This window comes from Oncorhynchus nerka, linkage group LG16 (assembly GCF_034236695.1).
Source record: "Oncorhynchus nerka isolate Pitt River linkage group LG16, Oner_Uvic_2.0, whole genome shotgun sequence".
NCBI classification, from domain to species: Eukaryota; Metazoa; Chordata; class Actinopteri; order Salmoniformes; family Salmonidae; genus Oncorhynchus; species Oncorhynchus nerka.
This window is the reverse complement of record NC_088411.1, coordinates 936,209-960,915: the sequence shown is the minus strand read 5'-3', so window position 1 is coordinate 960,915 and position 24,707 is coordinate 936,209. Positions and strand designations below refer to the sequence as shown.

The following is a 24,707-nucleotide window of genomic DNA, read 5'->3' as shown; positions in this document are numbered from 1 at the left end:
TTTGTGTTGCAGGTTGGCATTTATTGGGATGACTCATGTCCTGGAGGCAGCTTTGCAGAGTGGTCACTAGCTGGCACAGCCAAGTCATAAAATCGGATTTTAAACCTAACCTTAAACCGAACCTTAACCACACTGTTAACTCTAATGCCTAACCATAACCTTAAATTAAGACCAAAAGCAAAATGTCAGTTTTCAGGAATTTTTACGATATAGCCAATTTTGACTTTGCAGCTGGCATATAGCGCTCAGTTCTACCTCCAGGACAAGATGCATGACAATAAACATCAACCTGGGTCAACATTTGTCAACATTTGTTTCTTCCATTATTTCATGTTGTTCATCTGCTGTTTTATCATCTGAGTGGAAGCAGTGTGTATGAGCTAGCGGAACCCCCCGCAACAGCCAGTGAGAGTGCAGGGCGCCAAATTCAAAACAACAAAAAATGTCATCATTAAAATTCCTCAAGCATACAAGTATTTTACACCATTTTAATGATAAAATTCTCGTTAATACAGCCACAGTGTCTGATTTCAAAAAGGATTTACAGCGAAAGCACCACAAACGATTATGTTAGGTCACCACCAAGCCACAGAAAAACACAGCCATTTTTTCCAGCCAAAGAGAGGAGTCACAAAAAGCAGAAATAGAGATAAAATGAATCACTAACTGATAGGAGAATTATGTTCTCTAGGTACATAACCCAATTTAATTATATTACTCTCAGCCTGAAACCCAGGAAACTGGTTGAAATTAATCATGCGGAGGCCCAGCTAAAATAGTCAAAAAGGTTTATTCACGGGAAAGTTTTAAAGTCAAGAATACAAAACAATTCATTTTATACTGACTTCTCACGCCCACACATTCACACAACCATACGCACACACACACAAACAGACGCACATACACCCATACCCACACACACGTGCACACAAACATGTCCTGCTACCCAGCCGACAGAGATTAGTGACCTTTTTCTTGACACGTACTCCCTGTTCTCTCCCAATCTCTAGTCAGGTCGGCACCAAGCTCAGACAGTCTGTGTTTATAATACCATAAAGACATATTGTCTTTACCCTAATTCTGACGAGGACTACACATTTATTGATTATGATTTTATACATTCTAATCACTTCCATACAATTATATGTTTCAGGGCGGAATATTCGAATCATTCAATTAACAGATGATTCTCACCTAACACTAACCTTTGATGATCTTCATCAGATGACACTCATAGGACTTCATGTTACACAATACATGTATGTTTTGTTTGATAAAGTTCATATTTATATTTAAAAAATCTGACTTTACATTGGTGCGTTACGTTCAGTAGTTCTAAAACATGCAGTGATATTGCAGAGCCACATCAATTTACAGAAATACTCATAATAAACATTGATAAAGATACTATTATACAAGATGACTATTATACATGGAACTTTAGATAAACTTCTCCTTAATGCAACCGCTGTGTCAGATATAATAAAAAAACATGCAATAATCTGAGTACAGCCTTTAGACAACAAAGCAGCCAAAAAGATACCCGCCATATTGGGTAGTCAACATTACTCAGAAATAGCATTTTAAATATTCACTTACCTTTGATGATCTTCATCAGAATGCACTCCCAGGAATCCCAGTTTCACCATAAATGTTTGATTTGTTCGATAATGTCCATCAGTTATGTCCAAATATCTTCTTTTGTGAGGGCGTTTGGTAAACAATTCCAAAAGCGCGTTCAGGTTGAGCCGAACGTCGGATGAAAAGTTTAAAAAGTTCTGTTACAGCCCGTAGAAACATGCCAAACTAAGTATGGAATCAATCTTTAGGATGTTTTTAACATAAAACTTCATTAATGTTCCAACCGGACAATTCCTTTGTCTGTACAAACGAAGTGGAACGTAGCTACCTTTCACGTGAGTGCGCCAGACCGAGGCTGTGGCACTCTGCCAGACCGCTCACTCAAAGAGCTCTTATCCCAAAGAGCTCATCCTTTAGAGTAGAATCCTCAAAACAGGTTCTAAATACTGTTGACATCTAGTGGAAGCCTTGGGAAGTGAAACATAACTAATATCACCCTGTATCTTCAATGGGAGTTGAAAAACTACAAACCTCAGATTTCCCACTTCCTGGTTGGATTTTTCTCAGGTTTTTGCCTGCCATATGAGTTCTGTTATACTCACAGACATCATTCAAACAGTTTTAGAAACGGTATGTTTTCTATCCAAATGTACTAATTATATGCATATTCTAGCTTTTATGGCTGTTTTTTCATCCAAGCTACCCAATACTGCCCCCTATCCCAAAGAAGTTAACTTCTCATGGTGTGATTGTGATAACATACATAAACTCAAGTCTTTTTGTTCACCCGACCTAGAATACCTCACAATCAAATGCCGACCATATTACCTCCTAAGAGAATTCTCTTCAGTTATAGACACAGCCGTGTATATTCCCCCTCAAGCCGATGCCACAACAGCCCTCAAGGAACTACACTGGACTTTGTGCAAACTGGAAAACACATATTCGGAGGCTGCATTTATTGTAGCAGGGGATTTTAACAAAGTTTAACAAATTTGAGGAAAACGGTACTGAAGTTCTTCCAACACATTGATTGTAGTACTTGCGCTGGTAAAACACTCGACCACTGCTACTCCAACTTCCGGGATGCCTACAAGGCCCTCCCCTGCCCTCCCTTCTGCAAATCAGATTGTGACTCCATTTTGCTCATCCCTTCCTATAGGCAGAAACTCAAACAGGAAGTACCTGTGCTAAGGTCTATTCAACGCTGGTCTGACCGATCGGTATCCATGCTCCAAGCTTGTTTTGATGACGCGGACTGGGATATGTTCCACGTAGCCTCTGAGAATAACATCAACATATACACTGACACGGTGACTGAATTTATCAGGAAGTAGATAATGGATGTTATTCCCACTGTGACTATTAAAACCTACCCAAATCAGAAACTGTGGATAGATAGATGGCAGTATTCGTGCAAAACTGAAAGCGCAAACAACCGCATTTAACCATGGCAAGGTGATTGGAAATATGGTTGAATAGAAACAGTGCAGTTATTCCCTCCGTAAGACAATCAAACAGTCGCATTTCAACGGCTCAGACATGAGATGTATGTGGCAGGTACTACAGACAATCATGGATTACACAAAGGGAAAACCGGCCATGTTACGAACATCGACGCCTTGCTCCCGGATAAGCTAAACACCTCCTTCGCCCGCTTTGAGGATAACACAGTGCCAGCGGCACGGCCCGCTCCCACGGACTGTGGGCTCTCGTTTTCCGTGACCGACGTGAGTAAGACATTTAATGCTAACACTCCAGACGGCATCCCTAGATGCGTCCTCAGAGAATGCGCAGACCAGCTGGCTGGAGTGTTTACGGACATATTCAATCAAATCAAATCAAATTTTATTTGTCACATACACATGGTTAGCAGATGTTAATGCGAGTGTAGCGAAATGCTTGTGCTTCTAGTTCCGACAATGCAGTGATAACCAACAAGTAATCTAACTAACAATTCCAAAACTACTGTCTTATACACAGTGTAAGGGGATAAAGAATATGTACATAAGGATATATGAATGAGTGATGGTACAGAGCAGCATACAGTAGATGGTATCGAGTACAGTATATACATATGAGATGAGTATGTAGACAAAGCAAACAAAGTGGCATAGTTAAAGTGGCTAGTGATACATGTATTACATAACGATGCAGTCGATGATGTAGAGTACAGTATATACGTATGCATATGAGATGAATAATGTAGGGTAAGTAACATTATATAAGGTAGCATTGTTTAAAGTGGCTAGTGATATATTTACATCATATCCCATCAATTCCCATTATTAAAGTGGCTGGAGTTGGGTCAGTGTCAATGACAGTGTGTTGGCAGCAGCCACTCAATGTTAGTGGTGGCTGTTTAACAGTCTGATGGCCTTGAGATAGAAGCTGTTTTTCAGTCTCTCGGTCCCAGCTTTGATGCACCTGTACTGACCTCGCCTTCTGGATGATAGCGGGGTGAACAGGCAGTGGTTCGGGTGGTTGATGTCCTTGATGATCTGGAGGGCAGGTAGTTTTGTGCAGACCTCACTACCCCTCACACTGTGAGGCACCAGCCACTCTAAACTCTCTACTTGTCAGCCACCTTACTCTTAGCCAGTCTTAAAGTTGGAGAACATTTTCCAACATTACTCAGATTCAGAACATTTATTCAATTTTGGAAAGACCAATCGCATTATCTTGCATGCGAACTGGTCAGCTATAGCATTGTGCAGACCTCACTACCCTCTGGAGAGCCTTACGGTTGAGGCCGGAGCAGTTGCCGTACCAGGCGGTGATACAGCCCGCCAGGATGCTCTCGATTGTGCATCTGTAGAAGTTTGTGAGTGCTTTTGGTGACAAGCCGAATTTCTTCAGCCTCCTGAGGTTGAAGAGGCGCTGCTGCGCCTTCTTCACGACGCTGTCAGTGTGAGTGGACCAATTCAGTTTGTCTGTGATGTGTATGCCGAGGAACTTAAAACTTGCTACCCTCTCCACTACTGTTCCATCGATGTGGATAGGGGGGTGTTCCCTCTGCTGTTTCCTGAAGTCCACAATCATCTCCTTAGTTTTGTTGACGTTGAGTGTGAGGTTATTTTCCTGACACCACACTCCGAGGGCCCTCACCTCCTCCCTGTAGGCCGTCTCGTCGTTGTTGGTAATCAAGCCTACCACTGTTGTGTCGTCCGCAAACTTGATGATTGAGTTGGAGGCGTGCATGGCCACGCAGTCGTGGGTGAACAGGGAGTACAGGAGAGGGCTCAGAACGCACCCTTGTGGGGCCCCCGTGTTGAGGATCAGCGGGGAGGAGATGTTGTTGCCTACCCTCACCACCTGGGGGCGGCCCGTCAGGAAGTCCAGTACCCAGTTGCACAGGGCGGGGTCGAGACCCAGGGTCTCGAGCTTGATGACGAGCTTGGAGGGTACTATGGTGTTGAATGCCGAGCTGTAGTCGATGAACAGCATTCTCACATAGGTATTCCTCTTGTCCAGGTGGGTTAGGGCAGTGTGCAGTGTGGTTGTCTGCTGTCCACACTTGCTTCAAGATCTCCACCCTTGTTCCTGTACCCAAGAAAGCAAAGGTAACTGAACTAAATGACTATCGCCCCACAGCACTAACTTCTGTCACCATAAAGTTCTTTGAAAGGCTAGTTAAGGATCTTATTACCTCTACCTTACCTGACACCCTAGACCCATTTAATTTGCATACCACCCCAATAGATCCACAGACGATGCAATCGCCATTGCTCTGCACACTGCCCTATCCCATCTGGACAAGAGGAATACCTATGGAAGAATGCTGTTCATTGCCTATAGCTTAGTCTTCAACACCATAGTATCCTCCATGCTCATCATTAAGCTCGGGGCCCTGGGTCTGAACCCTGCCCTGTATAACTGGGTCCTGGACTTCCTGACGCCTACCCTCAGGTGGTGAAGGTAGGAAACAACACCTCCACTACGCTGATCTTCAACACATGGGCCCCACAAGTGTGCTTGCTCAGCCCCCTCCTGTACTCCCTGTTCACCAATGACTGCTTGACCATGCATGCCTCCAACTCAATCATCAAGTTTGCAGACTACACAACAGCTTTAGGCCTCATTACCAACAATTGAGACTGGTGTTTTGCGGGGACTATTTAAAGGTGCCAGTTGAGGACTTGTGAGGCTTCTGTTCCTCAAACTAGACACTCCAATGTACTTGTCCTCTTGCTCAATTGTGCACAGGGGCGTCCCAGTCCTCTTTCTATTCTGGTTAGAGCCAGTTCACACTATTCTGTGAAGGGAGTAGTACACAGCGTTGTACGAGATTTTCAGTTTGTTGGCAATTTGCTTTTATTTCAAAAACAAGGACATTTTTAAGTGATCTCAAACTTTTGAATGGTAGGGAATGTTTAGGTGAAGTTTGTAGTTTTTGCTAGTGTTAGCATTGCTCATGGGGAGGGTGCTCAGATCCTGGTAGACCCACCTGTGCTAAGTGAGTTGTACAGGCAGAAATGCCTGCGTAGGACTAGTCCTTTATGGACCCTTTCAGTGTTTTCTTCTTTTGTTGTTGTGTTTTTGTACTTTTGTGAGGGTTTTTGTAAATATTTTGCCCACCTTAATTTTGTAGCACCTTTTATTTAATAAACCTACACCAGATTTTGCACCTTGAACTTTAAATGTTTTTATTTATTTAACCTTTATATAACCAGGTAGGACCCACTGAGGTTAAAAAGCTATTTTGCGAGGGCGACCTGGCAAGAAGGCAAAACAGGGAAATACAAATACAAATACAAAAAAAATACAAAATACACACAAAAGACAAAGTGTCACAAGTTATGGATACAAATGAATATTAGAAACAACTGCAGCTTTCACAAACAGTGTTGTCGATCAGAATCTTAAAAACAGACAAGGACACTAACTCCCCTAACTTTAATATCTTTTGAAGCATATGCCAGAAAAATATTGCTTTGCCTCCTGCTGCACAATACCCCTTAAGACTGAGACACGTACCCCTTTAACAGACTATAACTAGGGCCCAGAGTTTTTCCTTTCCAGGAAATATGGTCAGGAAAAAAACTCTTGGCCCCACACCACAAAGTGTTTCTACATACTGTATCTTCATACTAATCATCTCTCTCTCTCTGTCTCGTTCTATCCTGACAGGTTGAGGCTCTGAGCAATGGAATCTCTATTCGGTGGTGAGCTGAGGCTACTGGGAGGTGGCGAGGGCTTGAAGGAGGACAGCTGTGGTGACGTGGGCTGGTCCTCCTCAACCCTCCCTGATGATATGTACTCCGTCTCCCACTTCGCCCTCATCACCGCCTACCAGGACATCAAGACACGGCTCGCGGGCCTGGAGAGAGAGAACAGTGGCATCAAGAGGAAGCTCAAGATCTACGAGATCAAGGTAAGGCTAAGAGCCGATTGGCATATAAGCTTTTCCTGATCCTGACCATGTGACTTGACCAGGAAATAATCTAAACTCTAGTTAGAGAGAGGTCTGAGATTTTTCTGGGAAGGAAAAACTCTTGTAATAGGAGTTAGAGGAGTGGAATAAGTCTCACTTACTGGCTAATCTAGCTTCCATATTCCCTATATTGATGACTAACACTGTTGCATGTTGTGTGTGAGGGACGAGCGTCTCTGTATCTCATCAGTGGTTGTATTGTGCTGAGTCAGTGATGTGCCACCCATGCTCTCTACGTGCATGGAGTAGCAGAGTAGTGGTGTAGAGGGACACAGCTGGTGCAGCAGATGAACTCTCTGAGCTGTCCCACCTGGCAGGGTGACTAATGTGGGCGAGAACGCTACAGATGAGATGAAAGAGAGGAGAGAGAACAGTTGAGGGAGAGAGGGAGGGATGGAGGGAGAAGGGCATGAGAGATAAAGAGAAGAAGAGAGAGGGAGGGTGATGAAGAGAGTGCCCTCGGGCCTCCAGATTGCTTGTTTTGTCTGTACTGCCTCCCCAGATGTTTGTACGCTCAGTCACTCACTAACACACCTGTCCATAACAGAGCAGCTGGCACTCAAAGCTTTGCCACTAGGTTGCATTTCAGTGGAATGGTTATAAATTATTTATTAAAGTAACAGTATGTTCAGTTTGAATCACGCAAAAAAACAAATGTATTGATTTTGTTAGTACTGAATTAGTCTCTTGTGTGAGACAAAGAGACTAAATTTAATAGCTGACCAGTTCGCATGCAAGATAATGCGATTGGTCTTTCCAAAATTGAATAAATGTTCTGAATCTGAGTAATGTTGGAAAATGTTCTCCAACTTTAAGACTGGCTAAGAGTAAGGTGGCTGACAAGTAGAGAGTTTAGAGTGGCTGGTGCCTCACAGTGTGAGGACTGTGTGGCCCTGAAGAGTTCCTTCCAGAGCTACAACACACTGCTAATTCAGTCTAAGTAGAAAGAGGTGTTTCTCTAAATGGAAAATGTTTGTTTGGTCCTCACATCCATATCATTGGATGATTTAAGTCAGTCAAATTTAGGCACTTTAAGATGGAAACGATCATGTGATTTCTGGTTATATTGTTGTAACGTGTGTTGTTCCGTCTTTGTGTGAAGTCAAATCTGAATCTGAATACTGAAAAATATGGGTTGTTTATGAATTCAAAAGGACCAATAATGTAACGGCTCTCGTTGGGAGAAGGAGACCAAGGCGCAGCGTGGTTAGGCGTACATCGTGATTTTATTGATGACACCAAAAAAATAACAAAGACAAAAAACAAAAGCGCACAGTTCTGTCAGGCAGAAACACTAAACAGAAAACAAGATCCCACAAAACCCAAAAGGAAAATGACAACTTATATGTGATCCCCAATCAGAGACAACGATAGACAGCTGCCTCTGATTGGGAACCACACACACGGCCAAAAACAAAGAAAAAGAAAATAGACTTTCCCACCCGAGTCACACCCTGACCTAACCAAACATAGATAATAAAAATGATCTCTAAGGTCAGGGCATGACAAATAAAAAATAAAAAAATCTAGGTTCTGGATTTTTGGCCGGTAGCAACCACCACATTGTGTTCTGTTCAGAAGATCCATACACACATATACAACACCACTCTCTCTGATACTAATTGTGGTTCTGTAAAGAAAAGAGGAGAACTTAGGCTATAGCATAGTATGGGAAAATTTGCCTATTTGCATGTCAACATTTAAACAGACTATGTGGACTCAAACACATGCTAGATGCACAAAGAACAATAGAGCAATGTAGAAATATCTACACATTATAAAACATAACAAGCATGAGCGATCTACAACCAAATCGCTAATCGCTAATAAGCATGCTAAATAGCCATGCATTCCGGATGACAATGCTAATGCTAGCAGGAGTATACAAGCTAGCTAGGTAGCTAGCAAGTTTACACAAATAGTACATATTTAAAACAGACACTATTTAGCTCCAAACAACAAGACATCAGGATTTTGGCACTTACATTGAGATGCACGCACAATAAACATCAAAAAGAAAAGCAATTTCTTCTAAGGCAGTAGAATAAGCAGGAGAGAAAAACCGGTTGGTCATCAGAATGGAAACTACAGACTGCCTGAGGCCCTGCCTGGTCGGGTATTATGCTAAGTCCCGGGGGAAAAAGGATGCTGATAGGCTAATAAAATTATAATGATTGGCGTGACCTTATTTCAATAGGAAAACCAAAAGAAAGTTGGGGTCTTGGAAAAGAGATGAGCTGGCCGTTTTTACAGCCACATGCAAATGTGTTATACATATTTGCTTCAACTGACAAGCCAGCTAAGGGTCAGTAGCTTCTTGAGGAAGGGTGGGCAGCTGGATGTGTCGAGCAACATGCCTGACCTTGACTTGGATCTCTGCTGTCCTCATTTTACCATCTGCTCCAGGGATAACTTACTTGATAGTTCCAACTTGCCAGAGTGCCCTAGGAGACTGATCATCCATGATCATCATAACTGTCCAAACTGCAAGGTCTTCCTTATCCTTGTCCCACTCATGGCGGCCTTGAAGTGCAGGTAAGTAGTTCCGTGTGAAGCAGTGCCAGAAATGGTGGGCTAGAACCTGGCTGTGTCTCCATTTTTTGCAACTGAGCAGTTCAGACTCTGGGTAGACCACATGTTGTAGTGATGAGTCTGGCCGCCCCATGAGAAGAGTGTTTGGAGTGATTGGATCCGGATCCGCGATGTCCGATGTCACATATCCCAAGGGCTTGGAGTTCAAGATCCCTTCTATTTCGATTAGGACAGCCTTCAGCACCTCTTCAGAGATGTTCTGCGCACCAAGGGTGGTTTCCAAGGGTGGTCTTCTGACTGGCTAATTGTTCCTGGAACTGTGGGTGGAGACTCGTGAAGGCCTCCTGTAGCTCTCGCTCCACTCCCTTGAAATTTGTTCCTCGATCGGACAGGAACTTCCTCTTTGAGCGATTAATGAACTGGAATCCATGTTCGTCAGTAGATCCACTTGTGCAGCCCGGGTTGTCATGGACTTAAAGATGATGCCCCTTCTCTTTTAATTTATTTTGGCCCATCTTGATGATATATGGTCCAAAGCAGTCCACTCCTGTAGAATAAAATTTGGGCTTGTGGAGCGACAGTCGGCAGTTCAACCATCCTAGGCACATCTGGCTGGCCATTGCCACATCCCGCATCCGGTGCAGCCAAGCTGAAAACAGCGAATGGGAGCCCTCCCTCTCAGAATCCAGAACCTTCGACGTAACTCAAAAAACACCCTCTCTGGTCCCGGGTGCCTCAGCTGCTCATCATATTTCTTGATCTACAACCTGGTGAGTGGATGACCTAGGTCCAGAACCACCTCCAAAGGCAATCTCCAACATGGAATCAGTCTGGTGTCATTGTCATACTCCGGGGCCAGCTTCACCAGATGGCTGCTCGGAGGGATTGGCTTCCCTGCCTCTAGTAGGGAGAGGTCTTCTGGGAAGCTCTCAGACTGAGCATGTCTGAGTACTTCATGTTCTGCTTGCTTGAAATCATCGACTGAAGGGCTGTCTCCACTACTGGCCGCCCCGTGTAGCAACTGCACTGTGGCTTCCACCAGCTCATGGAAAGTGTTGAACTGGGCAACATCAGAGAGAGACAACGTGAATTCCGCTGACAGGAGTCCACAGAAGGTAGGCTTCCGCAGCTCCTTTGCTTTGTCAGGAAGTACTTGGTCTTCTCGGCAGGATGACTGGACCTGCCACAGGAATGGAGGACCTTGACTCCAACGGTTGTGTTCTGAAAGCCGAGACAGCATCTTGCCGCGTGTGATATCGTCATCCGGATTTCTCTCTGTGTCCACGCAATGCCAGGCCTGGGAGTCCGTGAGCTCCTGTATTTCTGTGACTATTGTGCCTACAAATACTTTGTACCTGCAGGAGTGTGACTGGAGCCAGGTTAAGACTGTTGTAGAATCCGACCAGTACGTGACCTCATGGATTTCCAGGGTGAGTTATTTTCTGATAGCCACGGCCAGCTGGGCACCAGTGAGTGCAGCGCAGCGCTCGAGTCTTTGCATCGACTGTTGTCATTTCGTGGCCACTCTTGATCTTGCTGCAAGGAATACCACTTGGATCTGTCCATTGGTGTCTTCAGTACAGAGGTACGCAATGGCACAGTATGCACGTTCTGAGGCATCATTGAAGACTTGAACACTTCTTTTGCTCGTTGGGAGATCCATGTCGGGGCAGATGTAACACCTTGGTAGTGTGACCTGAGACAGCTGTGAAAGTTTTTTCTCACAAATAAGCCACGCTTGGAGAAGATCTTCAGGTAAGTCTGGGTCATCTTTGAACCCTGTTAACTTCGACTCTGACGGTCTTCTCCATCTTCTCTGGATCCTTGGACAGACGCTTCTCTGTCCCTCGCAGATGAGCCAGTACTGCCTTCTTCGGAGCTTCTAAGGGAGGAGTGGAGTACCTTTGAACCCCGTCAACTTCAACTCTGACGGTCTTCTCCATCTTGTCTGGACGGTGTGACGAGCTTCTCACTCCTGTACTGCAGCGTATCCAACTGTCAGAGCTTCTCTACATACCTGAAGAGCTCTGCAGATGGAGAGATAAGGGATGTATGAAGGCACTGTTGTGGAGCAAGACTTTGCTGCAGGAACTTTGAAGGGTCCATCCGAGCTGAGTCTTGATGGCGGAAGGTCCACCAGGGGGAGCCAAATGCACTGGCTCTGCCGGAGTGATTAGATGGGGATAGTCTGATCTGATGAGCAGTAACGGCTGCACCTGATCCAGTGTTTGGAGGGGTAGGCCTTTGAGGTGCCGATATCTTTTCTGAAGGGCTTTGACGGGGAAGGTATGCGGTGCAAGGCGCAACTCTTCAGCTGTGAAGGCTCTATGGATGTCAAAGGACCTGTTTGGTTGAGTAACAGGGTCCACAGAGAATGACACAGAAGCTCCATGGTTGATTGACATCTTGACGCACCGTACAAGGTGCCAAGTCCTCTTGATTGCCTTGGAGGGCTAGCTGCTCTGCTGTGTCGTGTAGAAGTGTAGTGCAACAGGGCGTACGTGTCAAGTGACTTGTGGCCGCTCTGCAAGATGACTCGACTCATCTTTAGCAGCACCTTGCTGCTGCCGGAAGGTCGATCAACGTAGAGAGCCTGCAGTGGAGCTCACCAGGCAAATGCTCTCTGTTGGCGCCTTTGTGCTGGCGGTCTTCATAGCATTCGTGCTAGCGTTCTTTGTAGCAGTTGGGCTAGTGTTGACATCATGGATAATCTCAAGACGCTTCTTCTCGCACTTCTTGCACAGCCTTGAGAGTACACTGAGCTGCTTGGTGTCCGCGTCCACACTTCCAACATCTTTAATTTGTCTTGATCCAGGATTCTTTCTGTTCTTTGGAAAGGAGCTGGAAATTGGTGCATTGATTCATGTAATCTTCAGGTAAGTTGGGTCATCCTACACTCTTTTCTTGGTCCAGAGCCTCTGGACCACAACCTTGGCCTGTGTGGTGTATGGGGCAATGAGGCCAAGTGGATCGTACTGGTTGGCAAGGATCTGATAAATGTTGCGCATGGTGGGTTCAACTTTCTCCATGTGACCTTGCTTGTAGCCAAGAGTGTCAGACAGACATTACCATCATAATCCAAAGGTGTGCTCTTGGGGTTCCACGCCATCCTGAGTGAACCCCAGTTCACTGCTCTCCGACCTGTACCCTTGACATTTTCAACCTCTCCCTGGCGGAGTCTGTAATGCCTGCATGTTTCAAGTAGACCGCCATGGCCCGAGAAAGCCAAGGTAACCTGCCTAAATGATTACCGCCCCGCTCACGTCGGTAGCCATGAGATGCTTTGGGAGGCTGGTCATGGCTCACGGAGGCCCTGAACCACCTCCGGTTCGATTGCCGCCTTGGCGGATCCACAGACAACGCCATCTCAATCGCACTCCAGTGGTGTAAGTGGTGTAAAGTACTTAAGTAAAAATACTTTAAAGTACTACTTAAGTAGTTTTGGGAGGGATCTGTGCTTTATATTTTTGGACAATTTGAACTTTTACTCCATTACATTCTAAAGAACATCATGTAAATTCTACTCCATACATTTTACCTGACACCCGAAAGTACTTTTTACATTTTGAATGTTTAGTAGGAAAAAAATTGTCTAATTCACGCACATAATTCAGTAGGTCATCCCTACTGCATCTGATCTGGCAGACTCACTAAACACAAATGCTTTGACTGTAAATTATGTCTGAGTGTTGCAGTGTGCCCCTGGCTATCCGTAAATTTAAAAAACAAGAAAATCGTGCTGTCTGGCTTGATTAAAATAAAGAATTTGAAATTATTTATACATTTACTTTTACTTATGATACTTAAGTATATTTTTGCTATTACATTTACTTTTGATACTTAAGTATATTTAAAACAAATTACTTTTGGACTCTTACTCAAGTAGGATTTTACTGGGTACTTTTTAAAATCACTGCTCCACACTGCCCTTTCCCACCGGGACAAAAGGAACACCTATGTGAGAGTGCTGCAGCTCGGCATTCAACACCTCAGTACCCACAGAGCTCATCACTAAGCTAAGGACCCTCCCTCTGCAACTGGATCCTGGACTTCCTGAAGGGCCGCCCCCAGGTAGTAAGGGTAGGCAGCAACACATCTGCCACGCTGATCCTCAGCACTGGGGCCTCTCAGGGGTACGTGCTTAGTCCCCCTCCTGTACTCCCTGTTCACCCACGACTGCATGGCCAAGCACGACTCCAACACCATCATTAAGTTTGCTGACGACACAAGTGGTAGGCCTGATCACCGACAATGATGAGACAGTCTATAGGTAGGAGATCAGAGTCCTGGCAGTGTGGTGCCAGGACAACAACCTCTGTTGGGGAATAATCAGAATTGGTTGGTAACATAGGTAAGATGTTTTATATTCATCATATGTTTGTAAGTTACTTCTCATCAGAATGTTATTTTTGTATAATACTGTGGCGAGGTTGCAGTTATCTGTTCTATGTCAAGACTAAGTTGCATGGGCCGCAGAGAGGGGAGAGGTCAAAGTGTCATCATGTGTAAACATATCTTTTGCTCCACTGTGTCTGTGTGCCAGTGACTCCCTACTTTTCCCATCGGGGAGAGGAGATGGCAGTGTCTGGAATCATTCTATGCTCTCCGTGAGTTTGTCCAGGATTGGTTGAATTTAGAATTGGTTGTATCTAAATGACAATTTGATATATGCCTGTTGATATGGAGGATTTGTTTATGGTTCTGGGGTTTGAGTAAGGAGACAAAGCTGAACGATGTATTATGTCTATGCTGTCTGACTATGTGTGTTCTTTGCTATTAAAGGAACTCAGCTGCAATGTGTAAGGGGCTCTCAGAGAATTCATTGATAGACACTGAACTGATCTGAGAGTCACAGGGTTGTGATAAAGCTCATATAATTAAAGATGGACTTTGATAACTAACTCTGACTTGTGTTGTGGTTTGCGCTCATGATTTGGTAGATAGAGGAAATTTCCATGACACCTCTCACTCAAAATGTGAGCAAGACAAATTGAGCTGATCGTGGACTGTAGGAAAAGGAGGGCAGAACAGGCCCCTATTAACATCGACAGGACTGAAGTGGAGTGGGTCGAGAGTTTCAAGTTCCTTGGTGTCCACATCACCAACAAACTCTCATGGTCCAAAGTAGAGGTCGACCGATTATGCTTTTTCAATACCGAAACCGATTATTGGATGACCAAAAACAGCTGACACCGATTAATCGTTTGATTTTTATATACATATATATATTTGAAATAATGACAATTACAACAATGAACACTTATTTTAACTTAAAAGCGAGGTGTCCCTCTCATAGTCCGCCACCCCCCGTTCAGCTGAAACCGTGGCGCAGGCAATGCAAAAATTTTCTTTGAAATATTTAACCTCCACACATTAACAAGTCCAATACCTCAAATGAAAGATAAACACCTTGTTCATCTACCCAGCATGTCAATTTTTAAAAATGTTTTACGGCGAAAACACAGCACATATTTATATTAGACCACCACCGAAACAAAGACAAGAGGCAGCCATTTTGTCCCAGAAAATATAAAATTATAAAAGCAGGATTAAAAAATAAATCATTCACTAACCTTTTGAAAATCTTCATCAGATGACAGTAATAGGACATGTTACACAGTACATTTATGTTTTTTTCAATAATATGCCATTTATATCCATAAATCTCCGTTTACATTGACACCATGTTCAGAAAATGGTCAAAAATGTCCGGAGAAATTATAGAGAGCTCCGCCAGATAACAGAAATAAACATCATAAACTTTGACTAAATATACATGTTCTACATATAGTTAGAAAGATACACTGCTTCTTAATGCACCCGCTGTGCCACATTTATTTTTAGCGTTACAGAATTAGTTCACTATGTAATAATCACTGGCTGGTATGGCAACTGCTCGGCCTCCGACTGCAAGGCGCTACAGAGGGTAGTGCGAACGGCCCAGTAGATCACTGAGGCCAAGCTTCCTGCCATCCAGGAACTCTATACCAGGCGGTGTCAGAGGAAGGCCCTAAATATTGCCATAGACTCCAGCCATCCCTTCTTAGACTGTTCTCTCTGCTACCGCAAGTGGTACCAGAGTGCCAAGTCCGGGTCCAAAAGGTTTCTTAACAGCTTCTACCCTCAAGCCATAAGACTGCTGAACAGCTAATCAAATGGTTACCCGGACTATTTGCATTGACCCCCCCACACACTTCTTATTATTATTTTTTCTCATTATTATTATAGATTTTTGGGGGTATAAATATTTACGCTGCTGCTACTTGCTGTTTATTATCTATGCATAGTCACTTTACCCCTACCTCATTTACATATTACCTAAATTACCTCGACTAACCTGTACCCCCGCACATTGACGCGGTACCGGCCTCGTTATTGTTATTTTATTGTTACTTGATTTTTTTTTTACATTCATTTATTTAGTAAATATTTTCTTAACTATATTTTCTTAAAGCTGCATTGTTGGTTAATTAAGGGCTTGTAAAAGTAAGCATTTCATGGTAAGTGTAAAAAATGGCCAGCTCATCTCCTTTGCAAGAACCCAACTTTCTTTTGGTTTTCCTGTTAGCCAATCAGCAGCCTTTTTTCCGGGACTTAGCATTATGCCTGATCAGGCAGGGCCTCAGACAGTCTGTAGTGTCCATTCTGATAACCAACCTGGTTAGTTTGCGTACTCCCGCTAGCATTAGCATTAGCATTGTCATCCAGAATTGCATGACTATTTAGCATGCTTATTAGCGATTAGCATTTGTTAGCATTTGTCTGTGGTGCTAGGCTATTTTTGGTTGGAGATAGATCATGCTTATTATGTTTTATAATGTTTAGATATTTCTACATTGCTCTATTGTTCTTTGTGCATCCACCATGTGTTTGGGTCCACAGATTTAGTTGTTGACATGCAAATAGGCATATTTTTCCATACTGGGCTATAGCCTAAGTTCTCCTCTTTTCTTTACAGAACCACAATTAAAATCAAATCGAATCAAATCTAATCAAATTTTATTTGGCACATGCACCGAATACAACAGGTGTAGACCTTAGAGTGGAAATTTTACTTACAAGCCCTTAACCAACAATGCAGTTCAAGAAATAGAGTTAATAAAATATTTACTAAATAAACTAAAGTAAAAAAAAAAAAAATCGCTGATCCTCAGCACTGGGGCCTCTCAGGGGTACGTGCTTAGTCCCCCTCCTGTACTCCCTGTTCACCCACGACTGCATGGCCAAGCACGACTCCAACACCATCATTAAGTTTGCTGACGACACAAGTGGTAGGCCTGATCACCGACAATGATGAGACAGTCTATAGGTAGGAGATCAGAGTCCTGGCAGTGTGGTGCCAGGACAACAACCTCTGTTGGGGAATAATCAGAATTGGTTGGTAACATAGGTAAGATGTTTTATATTCATCATATGTTTGTAAGTTACTTCTCATCAGAATGTTATTTTTGTATAATACTGTGGCGAGGTTGCAGTTATCTGTTCTATGTCAAGACTAAGTTGCATGGGCCGCAGAGAGGGGAGAGGTCAAAGTGTCATCATGTGTAAACATATCTTTTGCTCCACTGTGTCTGTGTGCCAGTGACTCCCTACTTTTCCCATCGGGGAGAGGAGATGGCAGTGTCTGGAATCATTCTATGCTCTCCGTGAGTTTGTCCAGGATTGGTTGAATTTAGAATTGGTTGTATCTAAATGACAATTTGATATATGCCTGTTGATATGGAGGATTTGTTTATGGTTCTGGGGTTTGAGTAAGGAGACAAAGCTGAACGATGTATTATGTCTATGCTGTCTGACTATGTGTGTTCTTTGCTATTAAAGGAACTCAGCTGCAATGTGTAAGGGCTCTCAGAGAATTCATTGATAGACACTGAACTGATCTGAGAGTCACAGGGTTGTGATAAAGCTCATATAATTAAAGATGGACTTTGATAACTAACTCTGACTTGTGTTGTGGTTTGCGCTCATGATTTGGTAGATAGAGGAAATTTCCATGACACCTCTCACTCAAAATGTGAGCAAGACAAATTGAGCTGATCGTGGACTGTAGGAAAAGGAGGGCAGAACAGGCCCCTATTAACATCGACAGGACTGAAGTGGAGTGGGTCGAGAGTTTCAAGTTCCTTGGTGTCCACATCACCAACAAACTCTCATGGTCCAAAGTAGAGGTCGACCGATTATGCTTTTTCAATACCGAAACCGATTATTGGATGACCAAAAACAGCTGACACCGATTAATCGTTTGATTTTTATATACATATATATATTTGAAATAATGACAATTACAACAATGAACACTTATTTTAACTTAAAAGCGAGGTGTCCCTCTCATAGTCCGCCACCCCCCGTTCAGCTGAAACCGTGGCGCAGGCAATGCAAAAATTTTCTTTGAAATATTTAACCTCCACACATTAACAAGTCCAATACCTCAAATGAAAGATAAACACCTTGTTCATCTACCCAGCATGTCAATTTTTAAAAATGTTTTACGGCGAAAACACAGCACATATTTATATTAGACCACCACCGAAACAAAGACAAGAGGCAGCCATTTTGTCCCAGAAAATATAAAATTATAAAAGCAGGATTAAAAAATAAATCATTCACTAACCTTTTGAAAATCTTCATCAGATGACAGTAATAGGACATGTTACACAGTACATTTATGTTTTTTTCAATAATATGCCATTTATATCCATAAATCTCCGTTTACATTGACACCATGTTCAGAGAAAATGGTCAAAAATGTCCGGAGAAATTATAGAGAGCTCCGCCAGATAACAGAAATAAACATCATAAACTTTGACTAAATATACATGTTCTACATATAGTTAGAAAGATACACTGCTTCTTAATGCACCCGCTGTGCCACATTTATTTTTAGCGTTACAGAATTAGTTCACTATGTAATAATCACTGGCTGGTATGGCAACTGCTCGGCCTCCGACTGCAAGGCGCTACAGAGGGTAGTGCGAACGGCCCAGTAGATCACTGAGGCCAAGCTTCCTGCCATCCAGGAACTCTATACCAGGCGGTGTCAGAGGAAGGCCCTAAATATTGCCATAGACTCCAGCCATCCCTTCTTAGACTGTTCTCTCTGCTACCGCAAGTGGTACCAGAGTGCCAAGTCCGGGTCCAAAAGGTTTCTTAACAGCTTCTACCCTCAAGCCATAAGACTGCTGAACAGCTAATCAAATGGTTACCCGGACTATTTGCATTGACCCCCCCCCCACACACTTCTTATTATTATTTTTTCTCATTATTATTATAGATTTTTGGGGGTATAAATATTTACGCTGCTGCTACTTGCTGTTTATTATCTATGCATAGTCACTTTACCCCTACCTCATTTACATATTACCTAAATTACCTCGACTAACCTGTACCCCCGCACATTGACGCGTACCGGCCTCGTTATTGTTATTTTATTGTTACTTGATTTTTTTTTTACATTCATTTATTTAGTAAATATTTTCTTAACTATATTTTCTTAAAGCTGCATTGTTGGTTAATTAAGGGCTTGTAAAAGTAAGCATTTCATGGTAAGTGTAAAAAATGGCCAGCTCATCTCCTTTGCAAGAACCCAACTTTCTTTTGGTTTTCCTGTTAGCCAATCAGCAGCCTTTTTTCCGGGACTTAGCATTATGCCTGATCAGGCAGGGCCTCAGACAGTCTGTAGTGTCCATTCTGATAACCAACCTGGTTAGTTTGCGTACTCCCGCTAGCATTAGCATTGTCATCCAGAATTGCATGACTATTTAGCATGCTTATTAGCGATTAGCATTTGTTAGCATTTGTCTGTGGTGCTAGGCTATTTTTGGTTGGAGATAGATCATGCTTATTATGTTTTATAATGTTTAGATATTTCTACATTGCTCTATTGTTCTTTGTGCATCCACCATGTGTTTGGGTCCACAGATTTAGTTGTTGACATGCAAATAGGCATATTTTTCCATACTGGGCTATAGCCTAAGTTCTCCTCTTTTCTTTACAGAACCACAATTAAAATCAAATCGAATCAAATCTAATCAAATTTTATTTGGCACATGCACCGAATACAACAGGTGTAGACCTTAGAGTGGAAATTTTACTTACAAGCCCTTAACCAACAATGCAGTTCAAGAAATAGAGTTAATAAAATATTTACTAAATAAACTAAAGTAAAAAAAAAAAAAATCAATCAAAAAGCAACACAATACATTTACATAACAATAACTGTAAGTAGTAGCAGTCTAAAAACAAAGGATGGGGGGGGGGGTTCAACGTAAATAATCCGGGTGGCCATTTGATTAGTTTAGTTGTTCAGCAGTCTTATGGCTTGGGGGTAGAAGCTGTTAACTAGCCTTTTGTTCCTAGACTTGGCGCTCCTGTACCGCTAGCCGCACGGTAGCAGAGAGAACAGTCTATGACTAGGATGGCTGAAGTCTTTGACAATTTTTGGGACTTTCCTCTGACACCGCCTAACGTACACTAACCCCATTCTGTACTTGTGCGCAACCGCGACATTCAAAAGAGTCTGCAAAGAAAACTAATGGGACTGTAACGTCTTACAGCCTCTCTCCACTAGGTGTAGCACTTCTCTCACCGTTTAAAAACAAGAAAGGGACAGGGTAAGGGGGAATACCTAGTCATTTTTTGCATCATCACTGCAAGCTATCATGACTCTCAAAAGCCGCTGTTTACTTCTGAAGATCACTTTAGCACCGCCCTACAAATCTGACACAAATTCGACACAAACCTTCAAATAGGTATGTAATGACACATTATATAAACTCTTTATAGTGTTTCATTTGCATTTTAGATACGATAAGGTGATAAGTTGGACAGTGAAAAAAAAACGTTCCCCCACACGACATCTCTCCTTCTCACTATCACGCAATAGGTTTAGCTTCCCCATCCGCCATTTAAAAAAAGACCCGACGGAGCTCATTGCCTTCTTCAATCATGCAGAGTTGGGCATCATGAAGGACTCGTCATTGATTTTGTTGGAAAGGAGAGAAATTGTGTTTTACAATGGTATTGATATTACAGTTGATCTGGAAGTGTTACGTTTTTTGGGCGCTAAAATAAGGTCAATCGTACGGACCAGCACGATGTACAAAAGTGACTTAGTTTACGTTAGTGTATAGGTCCTGAATGTCAGGCAGATTGGATCCAATGATGTACCGGGACGTATGCACTACCCTCTGTCGCGCCTTACAGTCAGATGCCAAGCAGTTGCCATACCAGGCGGTGATGCAACCGGTCAGGATGCTCTCGATGGTGCAGCTATAGAAACTTTTGAGGATCTGGGGACCCATTTTTTCAGTCTTCTGGGGGGGGGAAAGGTGTTGTCGTGCCCTCTTCACAACTGTCTTGGTGTGTTTGAACTAGAGGCCGACCGGCATGTGTTTGGACTAGAGGCCAACCGGCATGGGCGATTAATTAGGGCTGATTTCAAGTTTTCATAACAATTGGTAATCTGCATTTTTGGACGCCGATTATGGCCGATTACATTGCATTCCATGAGGAAACTGCGTGGCAGGCTGACTACCTGTTACGCGAGTGCAGCAAGCAGCCAAGGCAAGTTGCTAGCTAGCATTAAACTTATCTTATAAAAACAATCAATCTTCACATAATCACTAGTTAACTACATATAGTTGATGATATTACTAGGTTAACTAGCTTGTCCTGCGTTGCATATGATCAATGCGGTGCCTGTTAATTTATCATCGAATCACAGCCTACTTCACCAATCGGGTGATGATTTAACAAAGGCACATTCACGAAAAAAAGCACAATCGCTACACGAATGTACCTAACCATAAACAGCTTTTGCTTTTCTTAAAATCAATACACAGAAGTATATATATTTTTAAACCTGCATATTTAGTTCAAATAAATTCAGGGTCAGGGTATATGCAACATTTTCGGCCGCCCGGCTCGTTGCGAACTAATTTGACAGAATGTTCCATAATTATGACATAACATTGAAGGTTGTGCAATGTAACAGATATATTTAGACTTAGGATTGCCAACCGTTTGATAAAATACATAACTGTTCCGTATTTCACTGAAAGAATAAATGTTTTGTTTTCTAAATGATAGTTTCTGGATTTGACCATATTAATGACCAAAGGCTCGTATTTCTGTGTTTGTTGTATTATAATTAAGTCTATGATTTGATATTTGATAGAGCAGTCTGACTGAGCGGTGGTAGGCAGCAGCAGGCTTGTAAGCATTCATTCAAACTTTACTGCGTTTGCCAGAAGCTCTTAGCAATGCTTGATCACAGCGCTGTTTATGAATTCAAACCAATCAACTCCTGAGATTAGGCTGGCAATACTAAAGTGCCTATTAAAACATCCAATAGTCAAAGGTATTTGAAATACAAATGGTATAGAGAGAAATTGTCGACGAGTCATAATTCCTATAATAACTGCAACCTAATATTTCTTTACTGGGAATGATGGTGCAGCTGTATACCTTTTTGAGGATCTGAGGATCCATGCCAAATCTTTTCAGTCTCTTGAGGGGGAATAAGGCATTGTCGTGCCCTCTTCACCACTGTCCTGGTGTGTTTGGACCATGAGTTTCCCCAAGTAAACAGATGCTCAACTCACTCTATGCTGTTGCTCGGTGCGCTGTTTTTCTCTGTATTTCTCAAACAATATAGGAGTTATAAGAGTAATGTCTAACAAGATTGAAAGAGTATTGTGTACTGTTATGTATGGAGAATGTGTGGGGAAAAAAGTTACATGACAAGACCTGTAATCGTACGAATGATAAATAACGTTATGCTCCTCTCTCCCTCTCCAGTTCCCTATGATCAGTGAGTTTGGGGAGGATAGGAACTCCTACTGCAGCTTTGAGTCCAAGGAGACAACTCTACTGCAGTCAGAGAATGGCAACCTGCAGCAGAAAGTCAGCACCCTCACCCAAGAGGTGAGAGTGAGAAAACACCCGGGGCTTCATTTAATCCCACCCACAAATGCGCAGTATCTATCATTTTCTTCCCGTGGCGATGTAAAATCATAGGATGATGAGTACTGTGAAAAAACGTACCTCTGTTAGCAAGTACACAGTGTAAACATTGCTATAGCTAGCTATAAAATGAAAGAACTACTCTATTATTCCCTGAACAATTTATATATCACTTTGTGTATTGTTGAGAGGGAGGCAGGAGAGGAGAGGTGAGGAGAGGGGGAGTGGTGTGAAAGAAGAATATGAAGCCGTGATTAAAAAAGAGCGAGGGGGAGGAAGAGGTTTATGGGAACATGTTCAAGGGATGCGCTTTGTCCCTTGAACACACAAGGTCAGAGCGCTTCGACAAAGACCTTTATAAAGATTGTTAGTGTCACGCCTCAATGAGCAAGCCCCGTACACAGTCAAGGCAATATTTGCTTCCCCTGACAACCTGAAACAGTGGCTTCCACCTAGCAAACCACGTTTTCTATCCACACAGCCAGGAGGGTAGCGAGCGAGTCTGCTTCACGTGTAATCTGTCTCCACTCCTCTTTGTCACGATGTTGACTGCCTGGCTCTTAGTTACGATGTTGACTGCCTGGCTCACCTTGGCCGTGATTTCAATGTGTTACCATAGACACGCTTCTGCTGAATTCTGCACTGCTCAAGCATCTTGCACTGTCATATCTCTCAGTTACTTAAGTTGCTTTCTCTCTTTCCCTCTCTTTTTTTGTGACTTTGTCTCTCTCTTTCTCATACTCCCTTGTTCTCTCTGGGCCTCTACTCATCCTCTCTCATTCTCTCTCCTTCTTTCTCTCTGATTTTCTTTCTCATCAGATCCTTTCAGTTCCCCTCTCTTTGTTAGCGTTTCCCCCAGTGACCCCCAAACCCTCATTCATTTCCATCTTAGTCATTTGTTTTCTTCCTCAGTCATCTATCCATTTGTCCACCATGTCTCCCACTTAAATTACTGGATATAATTTACAGTATGGAGTGTCCATGACTTTGATATCAGACAGGGCCCATGTTCATAAAGAGTGTCAGAGTAGGGGTGCTGATATGGGGGTCAGGTTGGCCTTTTAGATAATAAAAATAAATGATTATATGGACAGCGGGGCCTGATTCTACTCTGAGATGCTTTATAAATACGAGCCTTGATCTGTGGGTGTGAAAGTCATCAAGATACTATTGTTGCAAATTTTCTTGTCTCAATAGTACAAGTAATTGCTGGAATGGAAATACATGTAATGGCTGTCTAGACTGTCTGGGAGACACAGGCACTGTCTGAAGTTATTTGTGTCCTGCATGAGAATCACTATGGAGTATTTCTTCAGGCTTTAGACTGAGAGAAGCATTAGATGAAAAAAAAAGAACTATAATAGAACAAGTTTATTTATTTTGCTTCTAAAAAGATGTTCCAGCAGTGAAATGAATGAAAACAGGAAATTGGGACTGGCTCTTCGATCATTTAATTCCTCGTCTTACTTTCTTTCTCTGTCAATTCAATTCAAGGGCTTTATTGGCATGGGAAACACATGTTAACATTGCCAAAGCAAGTGAAATAGATGACAAACAAAAGTGAAATAAACAATCAAAATGAACAGTAAGCATTACACAAAATAATAAAGACATTTCAAATGTCATATACAGTGTTGTGACTATGTGCAAATAGTTAAAGTACAAAAGGGAAATAAATCAACTTAAATATTGGTTGTATTTACAATGGTGTTTGTTCTTCCCTGGTTGCCCTTTTCTTGTGGCAACAGGTCACACATCTTACTGTTGTGATGGCACACTGTGGTATTTCACACAGTAAATATGGGAGTTCATCAAAGTTGGGTTTGTTTTCAAATACTTTGTGGATCTGTGTAATCTGAGGGAAATTTGTGTCTCTAAGATGGTCATACATTTGGCAGGTTAGGAAGTGCAGCTCAGTTTCCACCTCATTTTGTGGGTAGTGTGCACATAGCCTGTGTCACGGTTGTTGAAGGAAGTGGACCAAGGTGCAGCGTTTTGAGCGTACATTTTTATTTTATTTTTAAAAATGACGCCAACAAAACAACTAAAACAATTGTGAAGCTACAGGCTATGTACCATAAACAAAAGTCAACTTCCCACAAAGACAGGTGGGAAAAAGGGCTACTTAAGTATGGATCTCAATCAGAGACAACGATAGACAGCTGTCCCTGATTGAGAACCAGACCCGGCAAAAACA

General features: G+C 42.7%; 1 protein-coding gene across 1 annotated transcript in view; it reads left to right on the top strand.

The window, feature by feature from the left end:
• Positions 1–6,727: 6,727 nt before the first annotated feature.
• The window catches only part of LOC115144519 (TANK-binding kinase 1-binding protein 1-like), a 64,225-nt gene continuing 46,245 nt past the window's right edge, over positions 6,728–24,707 (top strand). The window contains 2 exon segments of the mRNA XM_065002353.1: positions 6,728–6,955; positions 22,346–22,471. Coding sequence (XP_064858425.1) covers positions 6,728–6,955; positions 22,346–22,471 — 354 coding nt within the window.